Raw genomic sequence first — 18,889 nt, forward strand, 5'->3', positions numbered from 1 at the left:
AGATAAGTATATGTTATGTCTGTGTAACAGGTGAGATGACTGAGGTAGGATAAATGGAATGAATCATTTGTTGTCTTCTAATAGACTGGTGTTCCAAATAGAAAAAATCCTAATTGTACTATAGACTACAAGTAAGTGCAAAAAACACTTCATACACTTTCAAACTTAATAATGTATTTCAACCCACACTTAACACCGTATACCAAGATAAGGTCAAAATATAACCTAGGCATAAAGAATGAGATTATAAATAAATTGGAAGAACATAGGGATAATTTACCTCTCAGACCTGTGGAAGAGGAAGGAATTTATGACCAAAGAAGAAATAGAGATCATTATTGATCACAAAATAGAAAAATTTGATTATATCAAATTGAAAAGTTTTTGTACAAACAAAACTAATGCAGGCAAGATTAGAAGGGAAGCAATAAATTGGGAAAACATTTTTACAGTCAAAGGTTCTGATAAAGGCCTCATTTCCAAAATACATAGAGAATTGACTCTAATTTATAAGAAATCAAGCCATTCTCCAACTGATAAATGGTCAAAGGATATGAACAGACAATTCTCAAACAAAGAAATTGAAACTATTTCTAGCCATATGAAATGATGCTCCAAGTCATTATTAATCAGAGAAATGCAAATTAAGACAACTCTGAGATACCACTACACACCTGTCAGATTGGCTAGAATGACAGGGAAAGATAATGCAGAATGTTGGAAGGGATGTGGGAAAACTGGAACACTGATATATTGTTGGTGGAATTGTGAATACATCCAGCCATTCTGGAGAGCAATTTGGAACTATGCCCAAAAAGTTATCAAACTGTGCATACCCTTTGATCCAGCAGTGTTTCTACTGGGCTTATATCCCAAAGAAGATTTTAAAGAAGGGAAAGGGACCTGTACGTGCAAAAATGTTTGTGGCAGCCCTGTTTATAGTAGCTAGAAACTGGAAATTGAATGGATGCCCCTCAACTGGAGAATGTCTGAATAAATTGTGGTATATGAATGTTATGAAATATTATTATTCTGTAAGAAACAACCAGCAGGATGATTTCAGAAAGGCCTGGAGAGACTTACATGAACTGATGCTGAGTGAAATGAGCAGGACCAGGAGACCATTATATACTTCAACAACGATACTATATGATGATCAATTCTGATAGACGTGGCCCTGTCCAGCAATGAGATGAATCAAATCAGTTCCAATAGAGCAGTAATGAACTGAACCAGCTACACCCAGAGAAAGAACTCTGGGAGATGACTATGAATCATTACATAGAATTCCCAATCCCTATATTTTTGTCTTCCTGCATTTTTGATTTCCTTCACAGGCCAATTGTACACTATCTCAAAGTCCGATTCTTTTTGTACAGCAAAATAATTGTATGGACATGTATACATATATTGTATTTAGCTTATACTTTTAACATATTTAACATGGGTTGGTCAACCTGCCATCTAGGGGAAGGGGTGGGGAGGAGGAGAAAAACTGGAACAAAAGGTTTTGCAATTGTCAATGCTGAAAAAATATTCATGCATATATCTTGTAAATAAAAAGCTATAATATAATAATAAAAAAGAAAATATAATAAAAAATAATGTATTTCAAATGTCATAATGTACATTTCTCACTGCAATAATGATGGGCTCCTCTGTTAGCAGAGGATGAGCTCTGCCAAGTCTTCCTAATCTGAAAAGGGTTTTTAAATATGGGCCAGTGATGGACTATATACCAGCCACCTAAGACCCACCCCAGCTAAGTATGGTTCATCAATTTGTTTTTCAGGTGAAAATTTTTGGCCACAATCACTTTACAAGGCAGCCTAGGTTATAATGAACATTAGAGGCACCAGACAGTGCAGTGGATAAAATGTAGACTTCATTCAGAAAGTTCTGAGTTCAAATCCATCCTTAGACACTTTCTGGAGTTTGACTCTAGGCAAGTCATTTAACCTGTTTCCTTCTTTATAAAAGGGAGGTAATAGCAAGTCCTCCCTAGGGTTGTTGGGAGGATCAAATGAGATTTTTTTTTTTAAGTCCTTAGCATAATAAATACTTGGCACATACTATACAGAATACACTTATTCTCATTCCTTTCCCCCTTTCCTAGAGCAACTGGAATATTCATTGGTGGATGAATGTTCTTCAAGTGTAAAGATACTATCATTACAAACATCATGATCATTACCGTTGCTGCCTTGGTGCCATTTGGTTGTATATATATTGAACATCATTTGAGACAAAGCAAAGTAAAAAAAGGTGCCTTCCTTCCTTTTAGACACAAAGGGGAAGGAAAAGTAAACCAAATCTGAGTTGAGGGGAAATGTCTAACTAGAGATAAAGCTATGACTTAAAAGAAATGATTCCATTGGATTCAATCTATGAAAAATCATGCATATGTAAATATTAATGATATTTATATTCCTAATTTTAAAGAGGTAACATTTAAAAGTCTCAAACTTTTCCTTAATAATGACCCTGTAAGATTGTTTTTCGAACATACTTTCAAACATATAGTCCATCTGGCAGAATGGATTGAGCCAGCTGCAATCAGGAAGACTTGAGTTCAAGTCCCAACTATGACCCATGCTATCTCTGTGTTCTGGGAAAGGGGACTTAACACCTTAGTTTTCAGATTCCATTCCCAGCTTTCTAAGACTCTAAGTTAAAGAACAATTGTCCATCTTTTCTAACGGCTTATTCAACATTTCCCCATACCAACAAAATCATAGGAAAAATAAAATTCAACAATACTGCTTTACATGACACAGATTATGTCCTCCTAAGAACATACAACTGACAAAAGCATTTTCTTAATGTGTAGTTTCCTTGCTGACGGTCTTTCCTCAAAAATGTTCCGTGGTTCCTCATAACTATAGATTAAAATACAAACTCCTCACCAGTCTGATTTCATGTTATTTTCCTTCACAAATTCAATATTCCAGGAAAAAAAAGTATTAGCTGTCCCTTGAACTCAACATTTTATCTCTGCCATCTTTGCATCTCTATATATCTAGAAAGTATTTCCATTTCATTTCCAAAATTTACAATTCTTATATTTATTTCAAGGTTTAGTTCAGGTGCCACCAACTGCACTGAGACTTTGAGATCCCCAATTATAAGTGCTCTCCTTTTCTCCTCAGTTTTCTTATACATATTTGACAATATGCAGTATTCCCAGTGCCTTCCCTTTAGAAACTTATCTCCTTCTCCCTGTAAAATTCTCTGGGCCAAAAGCTGTTTTACCTCCATATTCCCAAGTGCCTAGAATACTTATTTTTTGTTTTAACCCGTGATTTCATTTGTATAGAACTTCTATAGAAACATTCTCCACTAATGTGGTTCTAGAATGTGTCTTAAGAGTCCAAAGAGTACTCTATGAATGATTTGTACTTGGTAGTATTTCAAAGGTAGCAAGTTGTCAGGCTGCCTCTTTAGGTAGGCATTTGAATTTTTATTTGAATCCCTCTTGACAATCTATAGGCAGAGAGGAAAAGTATAGCTGAGATGGGACAAAAAGATAACTATCAATAAGACTTTTATGCCTGGTGATCTTATCACTCATGTGCCTTTAAAATGGGAATTATCTAATACACGGATGGTATAATAAGTCAAACATAGGTAATTGAGAGTTGGCAACATATTAAAGCAACTTTAATTTTGTCTTTTCAAAAATATTTTTAAAGTAAATTCTTATTTCCTTTTTGTTTTTTTCTTTTGTTATTAGTAACCAGCATTTGGGTATATTGTTGTTGCTGAGGTCTATTTTTAGATAAGTAATAAAATGAAAATTTGCACTTCATCAAAAAAAACAAAACAAAAAAAAAAAAAATAGGAATTATCCCAGAGCATTTCTAGGCTTCAGTTTTCTCTAGAATGTCTTTTATATATTTGCTCTTAAAGATATGGGGATGAATAGAAAGTTTTTTAGAACACACAGCAAATGAAAAGATGGAAAGTACATTCTACACTTTGAACAAAACATGGAGAAAAAAAGCTAGGATATTTGCAAAGAAAGCAATGAAGAATATAATCTTAAGCATCTAAAGTTATCTAAAAGACTACAATGAAGATATATTTAAATGAAAAATACAGCAAATATAGGACTTCAATTCCAACATAATTACCTATAAAGATCCCACCTCTTCTGGAGCTTAATATTGTTATTATAGTTGAAAATTTTATTACCAGTGATTCAACCTGGTGAAGGGCTTTCTTTGAAAGTGGATGGAGGATTCTGAGAAGATGGCAGAATATGTCAGTAAATTTCAAGTTCTCCAGATTTCCCTCCCAAACAGAACAAACCAAGACAACTTGGGGCAGAACTGAGATCTTCCTGGCACAATGCAAGATCTGAAGAAAGACCCCAGCCGGATATTAACCTGTATGAAGTGCAAACATCTCCATGTTAGTTCCACAAAAACACCAAATGGGGACCTAGAGCTAGGTGGGTTTGGCTGGAGCTTCAGTAGGAACCACAGGAACTTTTTAACTCCCAGACTGCATGTAAAGCTGGGGTCTGAATCTGGGTAGACTGAGGAACCTCTGTTATCAAGAACCCCAGGACCAGCAGGTTGCTGAGATGCAACCCCGGGCAAGAAGGAACCAGTATATCCAGTACAAGGATGCTACAAGGGTAGCGAGGTAGGGATACTGCTGGTTGCTAGAGGAGACAGCTATTGGTTTGGGGTTCCAGGTCAGAGGGGAGAACTGAAGTAAAGCCAGAAGCACCATCCTCCCACCTCCATTATTAGAGGTGCTTACATTAATACTTATTAAAAAAAAAAAATGAACCAGCAAAGAGCCCGCCCAACTATAGAAACATACTATGAGAAATGGAAAGACTGGAGTTCATCTTCAAAGGACACAAGTAAAAAAAGGAGCTTCTTTTAACCCAAAGAGTAATGTGAAATGGCTTCCTGCCCAGAGAAAATTTATTAAACTCAAAAAAAGAATTTTAAAATCAAATGAGAGACACTGAGGAAAAACTAAAAATAATAATAATAATAAAAATCATCCCAAAAACCACAAGAAAATTATGGAAAAAAGTTAACTAGAAAAGGAGTTACAGAGTCTTAAAAGATGAAAATAACTGAAAATGAGAAATGGGCAAGGAGAAGCCAGTGAAGCTATAAAAGATCAAGAAATAACAAACAAAATATAAAGAATGAAAAAACAGAACAGAATATGAAACATAACAGGTCTGGAGAATAGATCAAGTAGAGAAAATATAATAATAATTAAACTACCGGAAAGCTGTGACCAAAAAGAGAACACCAACACAATAATGTAAGAAATAATCCAAGAAAATTGTCCTGGAGGGAAAAGTAGAAATAAAAAAAAAAAAATTGATTATCGCATCAAAGAGATCCCTTGTGGAAAACACATAGGAATATTACTGCCATATTTCAAAATTCCCAAAAAGAAAATTTTTGCAAGAAACAAGAAAAAAGCAATTCAAATATCCCAGAACTACAATTAGAATTGTACAGGACTTATCAGCAGTCACAATAAAAGACCACAGGTCTTGGAATCATATATACTGGCAAGTAAAAGAACTAGGCCTACAGCCAACATCATATCCAGCAAAATTATCTACAATATTGAATGAAAAAAATGGGACATTCAACAAACTTGCAGATTTTCATGACTTTCTATCAATCAAACCCAAACTCAAAATAAAATTTAACAATATTAAGAGCCAATTTCAAAGGTCACTTTCAAAGAACTTAACGCGTACAAATTGTTTTTTACATGGATTAAGACTGACAGCAATTGAGTAGCTCAAAAGAAAGATTGGGACAGAGTTGAGTATAATCTGACACAAATGAGGTACAGAGACATTAAAGAGGGTAAGAGGGCTCATAGTTCTGAAAATCTACCCATATTGGGAATGGGTTAAATAGGCATACCATGAAAAATACAGTGCCCTTCAAAATGTATAATGAAATATGAGGGAAGGGATGGGTGGAGAGGGGAAGCAAAGGGTGGGGGAAGATGACAAGGGAGGGATCTATGAGAGTGGGGAGGTCATGTAATAGCAAGTTTAGGAGCAGAATTAAAGCAAAAAGTCAGTAGAATTAGGAAAGATGTGTTTATATGGGGGGGAGAGGTGTATGTTTTATCTATATATATATATATATATACATAAATATATCCTTGCTTAACTATAGCCTGCTCGGGGGAGGTGGGAAGGGGAGGTTATAAAGGGGATGGGAGGAGAATAAAGTAAAAGATGTGTGCAGCAGAGAACCTACAAGGAAGTAAGATGGACACTCATGAATTTCTTCTATTTTACATACTTTCTTGAACTGATTATTATGTATTTTGAATCTTCCCCAATGTTCTGCAGGACATATGACAGTGTTCTATTTTATTTTGTTGTTTTCCTTTTGTGTGTGTGTGTGTGTGTGTGTGTGTGTTTTTTATGAAATTAAGTGGGTACTCCCTGGAGAGCATTCATTACTGGAATCATGGATGTATTAACTATACAACTAAATGCTATTTGGAATAGTGAAATACTTATGTACAGGCTAATCTGTCATTTATCTCAATTGGTCTACTTGATGCACAGGAAAAAAAATAGGAGACTATGTGGATGAGAAAAGTCTCTGAATAATTCAACAGTTTTGTAGATTTGCCCCAAATTAAAAAATCAAATTGTTATACACATACATTTACTTCATAGGCACGTAAAAATTAAAATTCTATGTTGTATGTGAAAAGTACAAAACAAATCTTGGTGCTATATAACAATGCTTACTAGACTAAAATGGTGAAATAGCTTATTTATACCAAATTAGGAGTGGAACAATATTCTTACCCCTCTCAGCTTTCTCAGCTTTAAGTTAAGAACAAAATCACCTCACCTTGTTTGCTCACACAAATATACCTTTATCCATAGCCAACACTCTACTAGAATAGCTTAAAACAAAATAGGAATTTATTTACAAACAATAGCAAAGCTGTCAAAAGAACAAGGAACAATATGTAACAAATTCAAGAATTATTTTATAAACAAAACAAACAATATATACATGATGGAACATAAAGTAACACAAACCAAAAGGGCAAACTTTACCTAGACCATACCTAAACAATTGCAAGAGGTGGAAAGCATGTTTTTTGAGAACTTTTAAGAACCCCTATGGTAGTAAAAAAAATAAAACACAAAAACTGTCTTTACCTTTTACTTAGCTGACCTTCTATCTACATAAGGAATGTAACATATTGGAAACTTTGCAAAATTTAAGAAATGGAAGAGATGTGTTAACCCTTTGATGGACATCTTATTGAACTTTTATCATCCAAACAAGGTAAATAAGAGATTCAAACTTTGCAAGCTATGTTTCAACTCCAACTTCTTCATTCTGATGTTTTGTAATTCTTTCCCTTCTATGTCCCATACAATGAAATGTCAAGACTAGTGATCCTAATTTTCTGCCAATGCTCTAATGTTGCTTTTCCTTTCAAAAATAGTGGTGGGAGGGGGGGATAACAACTATTACACATACCAAAAGGATAAAGAATTTACAGTCTCAAGAGACGGCTAGATCAATTAACTGTCTTGTTAAAATTAGCTAAATCCTGGATTGCTACGGTTTTTATATTTGATTCACTACTTCAAATAAATTAGCAATTATGGTATTTTGTTTCACTTAACTGTCCTGAATGGTAGTTTCAATTATTAAGTAGGTTTTTTCCTTGAAGAATTATTTTCTCCATAATCAGACATCAGATAAGTAAGGCTAATTACTATTTTTTATTCATAAATGACATTTATTTAATAAACTAGTTCCTGAATCTTAATAATTGTCACCTTATTCTTATCTTGTCAGAGTTCCTAGTTGGACTTTTGCTAGCTAACTTCTTACTTCAAACTTGACAATGACCAATCAGCTCTCAATTAGACTAGACACTTAAAAGACTGAAAAACACAGTAGGATATTTTCTGCCATGGACATAATGAAGACTCATGAAATTAAACACTGATTCAATGTATTGTGAGTTTATAGCAAAAAGTAAAATAAAATAAAAATTTAAACATTCTCAAAAACAAGCTTTATGGACATTGTGGCACTACTCTATACAATATTTTTCTTCTTTTTATCTCTTCCTCTCAATGGCTAATGAGATAAAAAAAAAAAACCCACAAATAAATTCCAAGGACATACTCATCAAAGATCTCACCAATTACCTCAAATTTTATAAAATATTGCTTGCAAAATCACAGAACTAAAGGATTCTTAATATTTGCATTTGTGTCAAAAATTCAAAGCAATGACATTTTGCATTCCAGTACTACACAAAATGAGTTAAGAAATGGGGAAATGAAAATAATCCACTGTATTTTGTTTATTAGGTTTACAAAAACTGTACATTTTTTCTTAAGAAAAAGCATTAACTTAGTACTGGTATCAAATAGACTAAACATTCATTAACAGGAAAATATTCTGATTTTTATTTTTGCACGTTATTCTCAAGTACACAATTACAATAATGTCACACTTCCCTATATGATTTTCTTTTTATGTATTTTACTTTTTTACAAAGTGTACAGAGGGAGGGACATACAATATTTAATAGGATATTTCTACAGAACAATAACTTATATTATGTCCTTGTAAAAATGCTGTACCTCTTTAAAACATTTAACTGAAACATCCATTTTATAGCATTTGCTAAGCAAATTGTTTTAAGAATTAAAACTATCCTGTAACTAATGTCAGTACATAACAATAACTACAATTTCATTTTCTCTTTATACAGACGAATACATTTTACAAAATCCACTTGACCAAACCCTTAATTACCTTTTAAAGGTTTCAATATTGTGCTTTAAAAAAAAAAATGTGTATGATTCCAGACTATGTAAGAGAAATACAAAGTGTGTAAAGTGTTGTGTTCTTTATCTTTCAGTTTATTTAAAAAAATATAGTTAAAATGGCTACTTTCATACTAATTTCATTTTACAGCATGTTCTTTCAGTTCTTTTACACTGTTTAAAAGAAAATCAAAATTAATTAACAGGGGAGACTTTAAAAGAAAAGATTGTGATGAAAACATTAACATTTAGTTTTCAAGGACAACACTAGACATCAATGGATTGCACAACCATATGTGACCAATGAAATATAGAATGTGGGACAGTGTTTTATGGAGGACATTAAAGTACAGAAAACATAGCTTTGATTACCATCAGTCCAACTTCATAACAGCCTGAAGCATTTAACTTACAACTAAATAAATCTAATACCCTGGGGATATGTCAAATACTTTGAAAAATGTAGTATTCTACACAATTCTGAATCAAAATACTGGGGCTAAAAGGAAAGATGAAAGATGAAAATCTGAAAGCAAAGGTAAGACAGAGCAGCGTGACAGTAACAGGCAGCACTGGTATCATCAGACTTAACATGTAGCAGGCAAGGAAATGGGAAGAGGTATTTGAAACTTCCAATAAAATGCCACAAACTAAAGGGAACTGAATTAAGTGGCAGTAGCCATTTCTGGGTACTTATATGTACTTCCCTCCCCCACCTCAAAATTCATATAAATTTCAATAAAATTTAGGTTAAGAATGTCTGGAATCTACTATCTATTATATCCTTGCTTGTTTAGATTGATTTAGCATGGCTTAAAAAATTCAATTGCAATGAAAGACCAAACAATGAAAGACTTACTAACCAATATAAGGTCTTAGCTCATTTTTTTTTCAGTACACTTAATAAAGCTGTAATCTTCAATTCAGTGCTGACAAAGGTGTTGAACCATTTACATTTTCACCCATTGCAATTGTTTAAGGTATAGTAACTTGAACTTGCTACGTTTATATAGTAATCAGTACCCATTATCTATTACAGAGATCTATAGCTCCTTCATACTCTTCATACTCTCAGCTTGGTGAGATAGATACATAGTGTTCTCTCAAGCTGCTTATATCACAGAACTGAATTTAGTCGTGTATGGATAATAATTACTTTTCTGGAATAATATGAGGCTGAAATATCATGAAAAACATTCTATTTAGATATGTATCATTTCTATTTCTCAATTATTAAAGATATTTATTGAAAATACCTTTATTCTTTTAAAAAATACTACTGTACGTATTTTCTTTCTACTTCTTTACCTGAGATCTCTTCTCTAAATAGCATGTTTTACAAAATTGTCTATCATATACATCCCTGGATTTTTCATGAATTATTGTAAATTGAGTACTTTTTTAGTTTGAAATTTTTAACTCAGCCATTGTCTTAGGATGTGTGTATAAATGTGTAAAATAAATAATACACACACATATATGTATACTAAAATTTGGGGTACATTTACATACAAAGTTGCAAACTATTCTATGAGCCATAGGAATGATCTCTCTCAAATTCCAAAATTCATAGTATTGTTTCATTTGTAGTACACAATCATTCCAAGACAAAAAAAAAGCACAGATGGAATAGCAGACACAATAGTTAAGAGCAAAAATCTTCAGTATGTCTTTTTAAAAGTTTGTTGTGCTGACAAAAGATGTAAATACTCCAAAAAAGCCCCAATTTTTTCTGCTAAAAATGAAAATTTAAAAACAACCACAGCTTTTTCATTTAGTAATGTTACAGACTTAAAAGCTTAAATGTAAAGTTCTGTTGTCACGTGATCTTAAGATATTAAACAAGACAATTAAATGAGTTCCGTATTATGACAGCTAGATCTGACAATAAAATCTCCCATATATATTTATATATGTATATATATATATATTAGATGTGTCTATGACAATTTCATCATGAGAAAATGCAAATTACCTTTAAAATTTGTGACACAAATGAGTCAACATGAACACTTTGCGAGTTACCAATCTTAGATTACCTTTAGTTAAATGGTATTTAGGTGAGTACCAACAAGGTAAGCAAGGTAAATATTTAAATAAATATAAAAACTACTAGGATTGAAAGATTCAGTATAGAGGCAGGGATTACTTTATTAAATGCAACTTTATTGTTGCCATCTTTTCCTCATTTATTAAACAAACTGAATAGAATCCAGAACACGCTATTGAACAAAATGTAAAAAACAAAAACAAAAACAGAAAAAAAAAAAAAAAAAACAACTAGAAGCAATAATCCTATTTGTATACAGCATAAATCAATGCACAGTATTTTTTTTGTAATCACAACTGATTGGCTTTAAAATGAATTGACTGTCTCAAGGCCAATATTCTTTACAATTCCACTCCACAGAAGTCAGTGAAATAATTTTTATGGCAGTCCGACATCTTTATGATGTCGCATGATGTGCTGGTTCTTTTCTGAAGGTCTTCGAAACCCTTTCTTGCAGTACTCACACCGATGGGGATAGTCTTTTGTATGAATGGAAATAACATGCCGCTTAAAGCCCGAGGCATCTGTAGTGCTATACTCACAGTACTCACACTGGTAAACTTTCCTGCCGCTATGCGTCTTCATGTGTTTTTTGAGCTCATTTTGCTGCCTGAACCCCTTTCTACATCTCTTACACCTAAACGGAAGATCCTTTGTGTGAACAGAGAGAATGTGGCGACTTAGAACAAATGGATCTGCAATCTTAAAGTCGCAATGTCTACATTGGTGCATTTTTTTACCCTTGTGGGCAGCCACGTGTTTCTTAAGTTCTGAAGGCCGATGGAAGCCTTTATCACACATGTCACACTTGTGGGGGTAATCCTTTGTGTGAACTGAAATTATGTGTCGTTTCAAATCACTTGAGTTCGAGCTCTTGTGGTCACAATGCAAACACTGATGTGTTTTGCTTTCTTGGTGGATAAGGGCATGCTGCTGCACCTCTTTGGTATCCGAGAAAGTCAGAAGACAAATCTCACACTTGAATGGCATCTCTTTACTATGTTTAGTCTTTACATGAGTTTTCAAGTTAGAAGAGTCAGCAGACCTATATTCGCAGTACTGGCACTGGTATGGCTTCTCACCAGTATGAATACGCATGTGTTTCTTGAGCTCTGATGGGTGACGGAAACCTTTGCCACATTCCACACAAATATGGGGAAAATTCTTGCTATGGACAGCCAGAAGATGGCGGTTCAATAATCCTTGTTCAGCTGTCTCATAATCACAAAATTTACACTTGTGCATTTTGTTGGCTCCCTTTTCCTTATGCACCATTTTGTGAGTAAACAAAGCTCCAGCATGAGAGAAATGTTTCCCACATTCATCGCATTCAATTGCCTTTTCGGTTTTGTTGGTCAACTTGTGGCTCTCCAGATGGTTGTGTAAACTAATTTTTTTGTTAGTAGTGTAATCACAGTCTGTGCATCGATATTTTTTCTTGGTAAGGTGCTCTGGATGGTTTTTCATATGCCTCTTCAAGAATCCTCTAGATTTAAACTTCTTCCCACAAATCATGCAAGGATAGACAGTCAATGGATGACCATCAGGGCCAATAATTATTGCTGAAGAGGAAGAAAAAAAAAAAAGATTATGAACATTAAAACAAAGATTTCTTTAAGAGCATTTAAATGATATGTTCTACATATTATTAGACAAGTATAAATTACATTTTTTCTATAATTCAACACTCAAGACATCCTCATCAGAAAGTTATGCCCATGACCACAGACATAGCTTTTTCTTCCACTGAGCATTACTACACACTGTATTACTACATATTACTTCACTAAATATTGCCCTACTAACTCCCACAGGTAAATGTCATCAGCTCAAAACAGCAAATAAAGCTATCTCAATATTGAACTTTACAGTATCAGATCAAATCAAGGGAAAGAAAAAATAATATATAACATTTTCACATTTCTGTCTGATCTTTCCAAAATTGTCATTTAAACTGGACTTAACATACAACTGAAATAGATTTTTTAAAAAACCAAGAATTAAAGAGACCTTAAAATATTTCTGCAAAGAAATTACAGTGACTATCACTACCATGCCTAGATAACATGGCTCCTTGTTTCTTTTAAACAGGCTACATTATACCCTTGGCCCAGAAAGTGAAGGAAATGCACCCGCCACCCTTCTTTACAGAACTGAGGGACCACATGTAGGTACATTCATTAGCTGCCAGGGACGGTTAGCTGGACTATACTGTTTTCACCCCCTTAAAAAAAAGAAATCTCTGTTATGAGTGATGGCCTGCCAGATATGTGACAAGGAAGGGATTCGGGTATAAACATGATATACACACAAAAGATATCAATAAGTTTCCAAAAAGCAATGGCACCATGGTGGTGAGTGGGGGAAGAGGGAACCTTTCCATCTGAATTGGAATCAGTCAAGCTAAATCTTCTCTCCTCTCCACATCTCTGAAGTTATCTTGCATTTTCAGATCTCACACAACAGCACAGCATGCCCTTAGTAGATAGCCCCAGCCCAACCCCCTGACCTCCTGGCCCCCTCACCTGTTTGGTACTGCCTGGAATCAGGCCTTCTCCTCTTCTTTGGTTTTTGTTTTGCCAGTCTGCCAAGTCCAGCAGACTCATCTATGTGCAAGAGGGCACTTGCAGTGCCATTCCGGTTTTCAATTCCATCAGTATTATTACCTAACAATGCGCATTAAAAACAAAATTATACAGTATTATCACTTTGAAGACTATGTGTATCATGGATTCTTTATTAATAACAACATTACAAAAACAGCCATGATCCTCATGAATAACAAAAATTCCCCATCCTAAAAAATGAGCTTTAGAATTTTTTTTAGGGGGGTGATGGAGGTCTAGGAAACTCCTAGTTGTCAATTTAAAAAAACACATTACAGCATTTTGCCCCATGGAATCCCTTGTTGTCTCCCAAAATTGTAAAGCCACAGGGCAGATATTATCAAGATGGAAATTTTCAGCTTGGAAGTCTGTGTACTTCTTGCAGTACTTCCTTCTACGTAATATAGACATGAAGGAAATTCCTGTTAAAAATAGAGACAAAAAGTAGACTTTATAATCTTCCTCTACCCTTGCTGAAATTAAATAACCTTTACAGGCACTGGTATTTTAGCTTTCTGGGTTTTACACCACAAAGAGGATTCTTTGAATGTGCACAGATGTTTACAGAAAAGCTCCACTTTTCTTGTTCTCAAGACCTGAAGAGTTTGCATGTGACTTACCATATGCTGCTGCCCAAGCTATTGGCATAAAAGTTTTTATTTCAGTGTCATCAATTTGTTGTTCATGTGCCACTGCTGCATCTTCCTCACCAACAATCACTTCCATATAAACTTCATCAGCAATTTCTGCAACATCTAAAAAAATAAAGACATAAGTATTAAAATTTTCCATAAGCAGATCTCTAAATATTTGTAGCAAGATAGGTAAACTATGGGACAGTCATAAATCCTAGAATGAAAATCTGCACAGGTCCTATTCCTCAATCACCTCCAACAACTTGTTCTGCGCTCTAAGGGAAATCACTTTGCTTCACTAGACCTCAGTTTTCTTATCTGTAAAATCAAGGAGCTGAACTTGATAATCATAAGATCTCTTTTCTAGTATTAATATTGTATGTCTTTCTTCCTCTAATATTGTATAAGTTGAAATCTGAGATAAGATTTTTATCAATTCAATAGTTATTACATCAATAAAGAAAAAAATGAAGCTCAAATTACAATCACCACCTAGTGTTTTTTTCCCCCCATAGGTCTGTCACTCCTATAAAAGTTTAGGTACACAAAGGAAAGCTTCATAGAGCATCTTTATTTTCTAGCTTTTGGAAGTCACATACATTTTTCTAAAATTAACACTACCATTATTGCTAAATATCAATTGAATAAGATAGTCCTAAAAATTATATAAAATTTTCTCCCACAAAAAGGCCACCTACTTACTTAAATCTTCATCTTCTTGCTGAGAGTCATTTACAGTCATATAAACCATCTTTTCCCTTGGAACACGAATACTGCTACTCTGATCAAGTAGTCCAACTCCATGATCATTCTCAGGTTCACTCTCTACAATATCCACTGTACCACCTAATGGGAATGATTAAAGAACAATTTATTTTCAAATTTCCTATCCAATTAGTTATGCTACTACATTGGAATGCTTTGTTCAAAACATTATCTTTTAACTGTATAACTATGTATACAAATATTGGATTCAACATATATTTTAACATATTTAACATGTATTGGACTCAAACCTGCCATCTAGAGAAAGGGGTGGAGGAAAGGAGGGAAAAATTTGGAACAGAAAGTTTTGCAAGGGTCAATGTTGAAAAATTACCCATGCATATGTTTTGTATATAAAAACGTTTAATTAAAAAAAACAAACAAACAAACAAAAAAAACCCAAAGCATGATCTTTTCACAGCAACAATATGCCATAAAAGAACATAAAAAGGGGCACAATTTAAGAAATTGGATTAAGGTATATAACATATAGTAAATATTTCATCTTACCTAAATCATCTTCTCCAGGATCGGCCTTAAAAATATAAACTTTGATGACTTCAGGGCAGGTGCCATCTACTTTACATGGGTCAATTTCAGATTCAGCATCCATGGTGATTTCAGATGAGACATCATGTTCTATCTTCCCAGCATCATCCACTACAAAGTAAAATTGTAAAATAGGGAAAGTAAAACTAGGTTTCAATGAGGCTTCTAATAACAGAACCATAAATGGGAAATATGTGGTTTTCTAGAAAACTAAAAAGGGGAGGAGGGGGTATATAGCCTTCCTGAAACACCCTGATAAATGTAACTTTAACACTATGTTTGGGGGCAGCTAGTGGTGCAGTGGATAGAGTATCAGCCTTGAAATCAGAAGGAACTGAGTTCAAATCTGTTCTCAGATACTTAACACTTCCTAGCTGTGCGATCCTGGGCAAGTCACTTAACCCCAAACGCCTCAGCAAAAAGGAGAAAAAAAAAAATCCAGCAACTATGTTTATAATATTTAACTCTAAAACTACATACCCAACACAACCTATTCATTTCTATAGAAAGAATGCAGTAATGAAATTAGGAAAAACAAAAATATTTCCTAAGTCATGACTACCTGATAAAGCTTACTTTTGACAATTATTAATAGGTTCCAAATAAACCCTTTGGAAAGTTAGATTGTTTACAATGTTTACAAATTACACTTGTTTACAATGTTACATGCTTAACTGTTTTAACAGTTAAAATTCAAATTAGTCAAAAAAAGACTTAAGCATTAAGATCATCATATAACATAGTATCAAAACCCTTTAGAGTCCTAAGAAAAAACATGACATAAGCACATTTATTTAGGTAGTATTCTTGGTTATGATCTTAGTGTACAACATAAAACACGAAGGAAAAGTACTCTTATGCATCCCCAGTGTATAGAGGTGACTATCAATCTTAAAGGAGATACTAGTGAATCACAGTCTGGAAAGACTTCAAGTATGAATGAGAGATTGAGTCTATAATCCGAAGAACACTAGCAAAATTTACAAATGCTATTCACCAGATTGGCCACCAGGTAACAATTCTTTCTTCTGGTTATAAGAATTCATAAGGAGCATAAACTTTTACTCATGATCTCTGCTGTTGGAGAAGAATCTACACCAATGAAATAAATGACTCTTTAGAACCATATTTAAGCAAATATATTACTTATGATTATATATAATTACTTACATATGCCAGAGGGACAATTTATTCAATTTTTTAAAAATTAATCACCTTAAAGGAAGAGTTAACAAATAAGCTAAATACCATTTGCTTAACTTCAATTGATTTGGGATCTTCCCAGTACAAATCCATTCCTACTTTGGATCCTATGATTATGTTAAAGATTATCTTATCTAAATTCCCTATGGTCTTTTAATATTTTGTAGGTATCAATATAACTACTGAGAACAACTTGATTGATTTTGCCACTAATTAAGTCATCTTTTTCCAGGCACATGTGTCACAAATGTTTTCTACATCATTTTTGCAAAGCAAGTCTCTGTTAGTAACAAGATACGTACCAGACACTTTTCCACTGCCCTTTGGATCATTTGCAAATTTTGACTCTTTGGAAAGAACAGAGTTGTTTATAGCAGCAGCAGAAGAATATAGTGCCCAAAACATAAGATTTTGTGCCAAGCAGCAGCATAAAAATCACTGGAAGCATCAGGCAACTTCCCAAAGGCAATTCAAGCTGTTCTCCTATCTATCTACACTCAGGTTATGATGAATACAATGACAGATAAACTCAAAGGATACTTAACCAACTTCATATATAATCTGAGTAATAACAATTCTTGGGCCACATCTCTTCTTAAAAGTTGAAAATCCATATAGTATTCTGCAGCTTGACTGATAAACACAATGTCATGTGTTAACAAAAACATCTATAAGTAGCTAGTAGATTCTTTTTCTCTTCAGGCTCTCGAAAGACATGAGTCTTCACCTTTAGTGAATGTCTCTCACCTCATATCTCAGAGAGTTAAGACTAGATTTTGCACTAGAATTAAATGTTAAAAAAATTACCCTGGCATGGGTTCTGTCAATAAAAAGTTATTTAAAAAAAAAAAAAAAAAAGGTATGCAGTAAAGAACAAAAGGACAATTTACAAGTAAGTAATGACACACACTCATGAATATAATTTCTTCTATTGGTATCTTAAATTCTTCCTGATGTTCTGCTGGGCATATGACAATGTTCTCTTTTGTTTTATTTCATTTTGTTTTGAATTGTTTTTCTTTTTTCTTATTCTGTTTCTTCAAATAAAAAATATTTGAAAAAAATAAAATAAAAAGATTAGGTGGATCAAAAAAAAAAAAAGAATTAAATACTTACAATTAATAGTAGTCTTTTTTTTCTTTGTACTGTTATATGTGGCATGTGTGCATGCCGTGCATGCGCGCGCGCACACACACACACACACACACTCACATTCTACATGCACAATTGTGTTGCTATAGTCAATGTAGCCACTAAAATTATATGCTGTCTAAGAAAGATCCCAGAACTCCATAAACACACTGGTTGAACAACTTATTTTGATAAGTAGTATGAGCAATAAATTAGAAGCTAGGCAGAGATGCAACAGAGAAGGGTCATTTTAGGAATGGGAAATGATATGAAGAATGGCCCAGAGTGGGAAAAGCATTAGAAAGAAAAGACTTCCAAAATAGCTGAGTTACCATGTCAGTAACTAGGGTCAGTAAACAGAAATTAGAGGCAGATTACCAAAAAATATAATAATTACAAATTAATATAAAATACAAATACAAATTACAAATTGTTAACAACTAGAATTATACACATACACACACACACACACAAGTAATTCATTTTCAAAGGAGATAAACCCTCAGGCAAAAAGTATTCAGGGGAGGTTGGATGACCCTAGTTCCCAACTCTGGAATCCTATGAACATAGGAAACAATACAAAGGCTATATCCAGTCATCCAAAAAAGATGTTATATGAAACTATGAAGCTGGGGTCTTCATAGATTTGTCCTAAGTGTTTTTATTTATAGTTGGGTTGTGGCTTCATTACTGAGGTGTTAAGGGTCCAAATGGGATAAGGGAGACCACTCAAAACAGCACAGTGCTAGTGCTGGTCAATCTACAGCAGCAGGCATTAAGTCCTTCATCTATATTTTGGCTTAGAAACATTTTGGTGATGATATGGCTTAATTATATTTCATATCAAGCTTGTAGTAGGCTCATTTTCCTCCTGCTACTTTCCATTATTTTATGAGATAAAATTGTTTAAAATCTAGCATCATCCTACTGATTTACTTATTCTATAGGATAATAGATTTAGAGTTGGGGCACTTTATAACTGAGAAAAATGAGAGAACTTGAATAACTTGCCCATAGTCACACATAGAATAGTACTGATCTCTAACCTAATTGCTTTTGTAACTGGACTAGTACCTCAAACCAGTGTATCTCTCTGGTAAAGAGATCAAATTATTTAGCT

The 18,889-nt window shown here is 33.7% G+C and overlaps 1 protein-coding gene across 7 annotated transcripts in view; it reads right to left on the reverse strand.

The window, feature by feature from the left end:
• Window positions 1-6,927: 6,927 nt before the first annotated feature.
• ZFX (zinc finger protein X-linked) overlaps window positions 6,928-18,889 on the reverse strand; it is a 63,154-nt gene continuing 51,192 nt past the window's right edge. For all 7 annotated transcript variants that reach the window (XM_031959472.1, XM_031959471.1, XM_031959475.1 and 4 more), the window contains 5 exons: window positions 15,397-15,546; window positions 14,824-14,967; window positions 14,107-14,241; window positions 13,406-13,546; window positions 6,928-12,442 (listed from right to left, as the gene is read on the reverse strand). In XM_031959472.1, the coding sequence (XP_031815332.1) occupies window positions 11,259-12,442; window positions 13,406-13,546; window positions 14,107-14,241; window positions 14,824-14,967; window positions 15,397-15,546 (1,754 nt within the window). In that variant the 3' untranslated portion in view covers window positions 6,928-11,258. The remainder of the gene's footprint in view (window positions 12,443-13,405; window positions 13,547-14,106; window positions 14,242-14,823; window positions 14,968-15,396; window positions 15,547-18,889) is intronic.

The sequence above is a fragment of the Sarcophilus harrisii genome, chromosome 3 (assembly GCF_902635505.1).
Source record: "Sarcophilus harrisii chromosome 3, mSarHar1.11, whole genome shotgun sequence".
NCBI classification, from domain to species: Eukaryota; Metazoa; Chordata; class Mammalia; order Dasyuromorphia; family Dasyuridae; genus Sarcophilus; species Sarcophilus harrisii.